Here is an 8,524-nt window from a genome sequence, read left to right as displayed (position 1 = left end):
GTAGTTAAAATATCTTATATGACATAGCTAAACAAGACATCGAACACAGAGTATCATGGTTTGCAAAAGTGAACCTCTATGTGAGCGTTCCAATCCTCTTATTGACAATTGTTTAGGAAACCGTGGGGTCTCACTCATGTTTTGTTTTTTTATCTTTGGTTAGGAAATGAAACATGTTTAGTTTCTTTACTAAAGTGCGAACAATTTTTGAAAAGGGGTTACAAAGGATTGTGATGCCACTGGTTATGAGCTCTGATGTGCTCAGATTATCCTGGATTACATAAATGAAGCACATTGAATAGTTTCAAGGTTACAAGGTTTCCATAATTTATTATAACATGAATTAGCAGAGTAAACCACACTAGGGTTGTCCCACATGACCAAAACATACCACACTAGTGTTGTACCACATGACCAAAACATTGAGATTCACGTGGCTTTGGCCTGGCAACAGCCTCGCTTGTGGGTAACCAATCACAGAGCCGGTCTAGTGTATTCAGGAAAGACACCTTTTTTATCTTCTTAGCCAATCAGAGTGGGTGTTTGATCTCCAGATGTCACTTGGGTGCATTTAGGGTGAGGGGTGGGGGCTAGGGGCTGGACCGGGACTGTGGTATGGCAGCACAGGAACCAACAAACACTTTCACCAAACCTCACTTCACCAGCCTCTATCCAAAGAAATGGTATAACAGGTTCATAACTGCACTTGTAATGTTTTGATGATTACTTAAAGACAATACTAAATCTAGCCTGGCCTGTCTTGAGTAGAAGGAATATGGGTCTGAAAGAAGTGGACTGACAGAGTTGAAATCTAGTGCTCTGGTTGTGCTGCTTTCACTAAAACCTGACTGCACAAAACACTTATCTAAAACATAGCATATAGCCAATAGGGTCATTTTCTGAAGGTTATCTCCTTGAGAGACAACACTGAAGTTAACTTGGCCAGTTTCAAATGACAAAACATGGGCTTGGCAGCAATGGGATTGTACAAATTAAGATCAACTATTTACCAGGACATGTATAGTGTAACTTTTTATCTTATTTCTGTTATGTACTGTAAAAGCTTTTATACATACAGTATATATGGGCTGGACAGTGGTGGGCCTGGCAGTAGTGGGCTAACCGTTCTATCTAGTTTTCTTGTTGTGTTGATGCTTAATGCTACCCATAAAGTAGCAGGACAGTGTATGGGTGTGAGGGTCGGTTGGAAGGTCTTTGGCCACTTGTGCTCGGCTCAGAGTCTCACTTCTTATGCAACTGTGACTCCTGACTGCAAATGTCAGCCATTTTTTCACTCAGTAGAAATACAACTTTCACAAGGTGGAATACACTCTACTTTTCTTTATTTATTCTTTTTTTCTCTTTTGTACTACAACAATACAAATAATAGAAGACAATAATAATAACAACAATTTCTAAAGTGAAACCTTTAGAGATGAATGACACTTCTGGAAAGATAGAAACATTCTTGCAGAGCACAAAGAGTATACACCCTGGCTCTGCTCTGCTTATTTAAAAAAATGATTAAGTTGTTAAGTCCATTTTTGTTAAAGCATGCTTCATTCGACGACCACTTCGTCCTCTGCGTGTACCAACGCAAGTGATATTTGCTCTGTGACAAGCCAACAGACGCAAAAACTCCTTCCTCTCCAAACCTCATCCGCACAAAGAATGAGGGTCATTGTGTCGATCTCGTGGCATGCCTGCCCCTGGTTCACATAAAGAACTAAGGTCAGCTTGGCATGGACGGGACGAGGAACGACAATAACCGCGAGGGCCACTCGGGCATAACCTCGCGGTGCCTGGACTGATATCCTCCTCAGGAGTATCCAGGGATGCAGGAAAATTGCATCATCCTATCAAGTAGGATGCGTATTCCTTCAGGTTAACATCATCTCGATCAGAGAAGAGTAAAAGGCAGATCAACGTTCAGGAAGAGTGATCTCAGGAACCCACTCGTTCAGGCTGCGGCTTTCTTCACAGAACAGGTGCAGCTTCTCAAGAGCTACATCTTCCCACAAACCTTCAGCAGGGTTCTGTTGAGAAGGAAAGAAATTAAACATTAATGCCATTGCAAGGATGTCACTGTTTGTCAAAGTCTGAATAAAGTTGATCAGTTCAAAGGTTGAGTTGATCTATAACATACCGTGATGAGAACACAGTGAGCATCCTCAAGATGCTGAGATTTGTCCCCAACAATTTTTGAGATGCGCTGCATGTCGTTGACCCTCACAATGCTGATGTCATTGTCAAAGCAGTAAGCCTGGATAAGGGTGAAGTGAATCTGAAGAGCTATGTCACATTCGAAGGCATCAGTTGCCAGCACGCAGAAAGACACACTGTCTGGGTCTCTGTTGAAACAAGAAAGAACGCAATCATTAGTTTATATCATTGAAACACAACAGAAGCAAATGTCGTTGGCTGTTATACGGAGAACCAAGTTTTGAACAATATCGCTAAAAAGCTACTTACTCTGTCATTATTTTTGCGCACTCGTAGACTCCAACGGTAACGCGACCGTCAGCCTGGGCATTCTGAAGAGCCTCCTTCAAAGTTTTGCCAGTATTCATCTTGAAGTGTAGTTATTCCGAAGCGAGCGAGAAGTGTGGGGTGGTTGTGTTCGAACTGTGTCGAAAAGAGTTTGACTCTTTCCTGGAACGTGGACAGTATTTATAGTCAGCCACCGGCACGCGTTTACACTGTTCTTTGTGATTGGCTGTCCGAAGATAATACAACCCCCCCCCCCCCCCCCCCCCCCTTCTCCGGCGCGTGCCTACACACACTCAAGACTTCTAAAAGAATAGTTGATGAATAGATCAAAACCGAAGGACAACTTAGCCAAAAAATAAAGAAGGGCGTTCAATTTATCGCAAACTGGCAGATTAAGAAATAGATTTAGATTTCAGTTTGTTCAACTAATTTGGATTAAACATTCACTGTCCTGGCCATAACTACCCAAAGTCGAAACTGTATTATGAAACCACACACTGTAAAATATTTCACCGTAATTTTACAGTAAATATACCCAGGCCGTGTTTAGTTGAATTTAGCTGTATAGATTATGTCTGGTATGTGTTTCAAGTAACTAAATAGACCTATAGAACTGTGATCTTTAGATTGAATTGTAGATCTGCACAATTATCTCTATATATATCTGTGTGGTGGAAATACCATATATAACATTCAGAGCTTGTAGGTTTGATGATAGAAACACTTAATTAAAAGAGCCATGCCAATTCATGTATGGGGGTTGTATGACACGCGCCTCTCTTTGCATAGGTGGATTTAGAGGAGTGACTTGCGGCGCGTGGCATCTGGAGACGCTCGCTGTTTCTCCATGGCAACAGGCCCCAGCTGTCCTTGGGGGTTGGTGAGGGGTCACTCAGGCAAACTTGTGTGTATCCAACTCAAGATGATTATCTGCACCTGCTGGTTAAGCGTCTAATGCAATCGAATCGCCCAACCGGGAATGTCTTTTGCTGAAAACGTATAGAGTTTGGTGCGCAATTGAGTAAATCATTTGGGTACATTAGTATTACGCAAGATTAGAATTTCGCATATGGTAAAGAAGAGAAAGGCAGAGATACACCAGAACAGCCTTAACTCCTCATAATAAAAGTCTGAAATGTCAGTACGTCGACAGCAGAACAAACTATCTGCATCCTCACAAAGGAAAATATAACAGCGATATTTCATGATATAGGCTAGGCCTACACTCGGCCAGAGGGTGTGTACTTCGGAACACCTGTCACTTGCCCCGGCGACAGGGAGGCAGGGGTGGGTAGGGGCGCGAGGGGGCCCCCTGAGTTGCAGATGTGACTGCAGAACAATGCACGGCCACCGGACTGCACGCGTCTCATTCTTTCCGCCGGTTGACTATGTTAATAAGTTTTGTAGGCACTGGAAAGCTAATGAAACTTCTGCACATGTTTAGAAATGATACGGATATCCACCAAAAAACTAAAAACTGAATTAGTTTAATCGCATTTTATGTTACATGTAACGTTTCTTCTTAACACATTATTCAGGAACATTTCCATAAAAACATAGCCTAATCAGGGCTGTCGGGCTGTCGTGTAGTATTTAACGCCTAGATATTCCACATTGCAAACTGCAATACACTTTTGCAGGTTTAAATAATGACGAACTTGTGCGTAAAAATAGTTTGAAAACTAAACGTTTGTAGACTGCACCGGGCAAAATTAGAATCAAGCCCATTGAGAGACAACAGACTGTTCTGGCCAACGAATGTAAAGACGCGCGAACAATAGCGATGCATGCTGCAGGGTCGCGAGGGGTGAATGGGGGTATGCCCATTGCGAGACTTGTCCATCTGCTCGGCTCACAGAAGTAACAATAAGCCTGAATCAGTCACCGTCAACCTGTTATCGGTGCACTGCCTAGAATTACTCGCAATAGTTGACACAATGTGTAACATTTAGTTTGCAAAACTACACTTTCAGACATGACAATAACATTTAAAAGACGACCATATGCATGTAGTGAATCATGTTTGATAACTCGCGTTACAAAGGAATCAGACTGGCTCGCATGTTCCTCTCAGTGTTATTTTGACCCGTTCTCCAAATGCGTACAATTCTGATGCCGCCAATGTTGCGCATGATATGCAACGTTACACACTTGCAGGCCTAATCAGATGCACAGGACAAACGAAGACAATTAATAAAATAGGCCAGTAGCACAGATTTTGCAGGGCTGCTGGCGGTCACGTGGTTAGTGGCTTGCAGCGCAGATTGTGCGACAGGGCGTCATGGCACGCGCTTCTCATTTGCATTTGAATAGGACCCGTAATAATAGAAGTTTCTGAACTCACAATAGGGCCGTTCAGCCTGCCTCCACAGATGGCCACACTCCACCTGTCCCCTACGAAGGGGGGATGGGTTTTTTATGCATACTCACTTTCACCATATTTAGCTGCATGTTATAGTTACCTTTCACTTTTTTCAACTTTGCTTATAGGACTAGCAATGCACATGGTTCAATGTTTGCACATTTTGCACATGGTTTTAAAAATGGAAGAAAGCACACACTTTAGAAGCTCCTGTGGACAACCCAACACACACCACAATTGGATGTAGCCTATGTGGTATACACCCATGCTTAACAGAGCCAGTTTACACAAAATGTCACAACTTTTAAAAACAACTTTTAAAAACACAAACCTTTACAGTATTTTAAAATCACCCAAAAAACTTTGTTGGTGTTAGGAGATACCACTGGTTGAAACTAATATTTTCTTGCAGAATTATGCAAAGCTGGCAAAGAAAATATATGGCATTACGACCCTCATCAATCTGCCACGAGCCGAGATGCGACAATAACATTAGCATACCAATGCACTATTCAGGTCAGCCAATCAGAAGAGAGGCTATTCATCAGACCCACGAGCCTCATAGTATATATAGTGCGCACAGCCCTTTCCATCTTCACTCTGATCTCAGGGATTCACATCTGTCTTTCGTATACTCACTACTTGCGGACTTACACTTGCCATCATGACTCTTGAGGAAGTTATCGTTCAGAAGCCCACCGAGAGAGCCCCGTGCACTGGCAAAGCACTGGAAGAAGTGCTGGAGACTGCCAAAGCCAACGACTGCCTGACCATCGGCGTCTACGAATCTGCTAAAGTCATGAATCTGTAAGTACAGCCTACGCGAATAATACTTTCAGCTAAACTGAAGTCATATAATTAAACACTCTGTGGATCTGCACGTTAACAAAATGACTAACTTTGCTCTTCTTCTTTCTTTGCAGTGATCTTGACAGCGTGTCTTTCTGCGTGCTGGCTTTTGACGAGGAGTTTGAGACTGACATCGCTCTACAGATTCACTTCACCCTTATCCAGGCGTTCTGCTTTGACAATGATATCAGCATTGTGAGAGTCAACGACATGCAGCGTCTTGCCGAGATTGTTGACGATAAATCCGGACAACTTGATGCTCACTGCGTCCTTATCACGGTATGTACGAGCCTAACTAAATCGGCCTTCTCAGATATTCATGAAATCAAATATTATGGAATGTATCGTGGGGTAGTGGCTAACGTGTCTTTGTTTTATTCTTTTAACAGAACCCTGCTGAAGGTTCGTGGCAGGATCCAGCCCTTGAGAAGCTGCACCTGTTCTGTGAAGAAAGCCGCAGAATGAACGAGTGGGTTCCAGAGATCACTCTCGAGCGTTGATCTGGGCCTTCACTCTTCTCTGATCGAGATGCTGTTTACCTGAAGGGAAACTCATCCTTGACAGGATGATGTGATTTTCCTGCATCCCTGGATACTCCTGAGGAGGATATCAGTCCAGGCACCGCGAGGTTATGCCCGAGTGGCCCTCGCGGTTATCGTCGTTCCTCGTCCAGTCCATGCCAAGTTGACCCTCATTCTTTATGTGAACGAGGGGCAGGCATGCCACGAGAGCGACACAATGGCCCTCATTCTTTGTGCGGATGAGGTTTGGAGAGAAAGGAGAAGCGAGTTTTGCATCTGTCGGCTTGTCACAGAGCAAATATCGCATGCGTTGGTACACGCAGAGGACGAAGTGGTCGTCGAATGAAGCATGCTTTTTAAAAAATGGACTTAACATCTCGCTCATTTTTAAAAATCAAGCTTAGCAGAGTCACAGGATACTTCTGTGCTCTGCAAGAATGTTTCTCACTTTCCAGAATTGTCTTAAATCTCTAAAGGTTTCACTTTAGATTTTTTTAACGAAACATGTTTACTAATTTGTTAATTTGAAATATGAATAAACTAAATGAACTGAATTAATCGTGTGTCTGTTGTCTTGTTACAATTGTTCTTTAAAAAATGTCTTTCACTCATACAAGAGTTTACAAACATGCACACTTTCCAGGCTAGAAAAAAGTAGCTCGTTGGGGAGGGGCAGCGCAAAAAAAAGAAGGGGGTGGTTAAAGTTTTAATGCTGAATCAAATTTGCATAGGAGGCGGCAAAGGCTGTCAGCTGCCTGCTGATCTGCAGGTGTATGGTGTGAGTACAATGGGTGAGCTCTGCACCATCATATCGGGAGGCCCAGACAAGGGAGCTATTGTAAAGGCCAGCAGATGTCTGCGTAGCGACGCTGCTCCATCTGCCACGATCTGCAGATGGGAGGTGACGGGGGCTCTAGGGGGGTTGCAGATAGGGGTAGCTGTCATATGGTGTAGCCTACCGTCAGCTGCTGCTTTGTTTACCCCGGAGCTATAGATCTTCTTGGAAGCATGGCTACACAGGCCGTTTTGTGATCGTAAAGTTAGAAATGTTACAAAACACATCAGACTTCCAAAAGTTTTGTTTATTTACAAAAATACAAAATAATTGCCTTCATTATGATATGAGCTCCATGCACCATCAAGATAAATACATTTCCTTATTTTCTGACTGTCTCACATCATCAAAATAACAATAAAACAGCAAATTATTGTTGTTTGTAAAAAATCATCAATAAATTCTAAGCCAATTATTATTTTACCCGAAACTTACCATTGTGATGTGCAGCAGTCTTTGATACAATGCGTTCTGCATATATTATGACCGCCGAGCGACAGCGCTCTCGGAGCGGTTTAGTCGGAGTTTTTTTTTTCTGTTAAGCTGATTTTCTGTCAACGATTCCCGGGACACTGAAACACTGGGGTGCACGACATTTGGTGGGCATGTAGCCCCACTAGATTAGCGTGGAACCATTGATTTTCGTTTGCACCCCTGTCGGACTGGACCCCTTTTAAAGAGGGTGGGGGCGATTCAGTTTTCTGTGAATAAGTCGAAAACCGTAGGGCCTAGGTGGACCAATTTTTTTTGTAGCCTATGTCAAACATTTCACTACCACTTATTTCATGTAAAGCGCAACCTAGTTACAAAGAAAAAGCAAAAATGGAGTGTTGTAAAAAATGTTAATTGTAAGTTGACAAGGTCAGAACTGCACGAAATCGGAGGTGTGGGATCATTATGACACCTTCTGATTGCACGTTAAGTTTCGTGGAATTCCATTCACGGGGGGGGCATGCAATACATTGATTTATATGGTTATACACCAACTGGCCTGTAGGTGGCGCGACACAGTTTTCTTAGAATATCCCGAGAACCGTAGGGCCTAGGAGGGCCAAATTGTTCTTGTATGTTTGTGTTAAGGGGCCATGTCAACCCATACCATAACCAGTCATTACATGTAAAGCGCCACCTAGTTAAAAATTAAAAATGAGGTGTTTTAATCGTATATATGTCTAACTGCTCGAAAAATTACCAAATTTGCCAGGGACATCAAACCTGTAACCGTCCATCTTCAGTAGAGTTTTTGTCCATGGATGGAGCAAAATGGCTCTGTAGCGCCCCCTCGAACATTGCAAAAAAATCGCGCATTGGGGTTATTTTGGCGTAGCTTGACAGAATTCGGTACACGTTTTCATCATGCTTGGACACTTCACAAAACTTCACTTTGTTTCCACACCTCGCATGTGATTGAACTCCTCCTACAGACTTAATGGTAATGCCTTCAAACGTGGTCGGGTTACTCTTCAG

The 8,524-nt window shown here is 42.9% G+C and overlaps 2 protein-coding genes across 2 annotated transcripts; one reads left to right on the top strand and one right to left on the bottom strand.

The window, feature by feature from the left end:
• Positions 1-1,922: 1,922 nt before the first annotated feature.
• On the bottom strand, positions 1,923-2,570 carry LOC308372734 (growth arrest and DNA damage-inducible protein GADD45 gamma-like; the record flags this gene model as incomplete). Its single annotated transcript, XM_080848031.1, has 3 exons — positions 1,923-2,036; positions 2,147-2,351; positions 2,473-2,570. The coding sequence occupies 3 exons, from the start codon at positions 2,568-2,570 to the stop codon at positions 1,923-1,925; spliced, it is 417 nt and encodes a 138-aa protein (XP_080704157.1).
• A 2,946-nt stretch (positions 2,571-5,516) lies between these two features.
• Positions 5,517-6,201, top strand: gadd45gb.1 (growth arrest and DNA-damage-inducible, gamma b, tandem duplicate 1; the record flags this gene model as incomplete). The annotated part of the gene is made up of 3 exons (XM_080846914.1): positions 5,517-5,659; positions 5,776-5,980; positions 6,091-6,201. 3 exons carry the CDS (start codon positions 5,517-5,519, stop codon positions 6,199-6,201), a joined length of 459 nt encoding a protein of 152 aa, XP_080703040.1.
• Positions 6,202-8,524: the final 2,323 nt, after the last annotated feature.

The sequence above is a fragment of the Sprattus sprattus genome, assembly GCF_963457725.1.
Source record: "Sprattus sprattus genome assembly, chromosome: 11".
Lineage (NCBI taxonomy): Eukaryota > Metazoa > Chordata > Actinopteri > Clupeiformes > Clupeidae > Sprattus > Sprattus sprattus.
The sequence above is the reverse complement of the archived record's forward strand: the minus strand, read 5'-3'. Positions and strand labels throughout refer to the sequence as shown.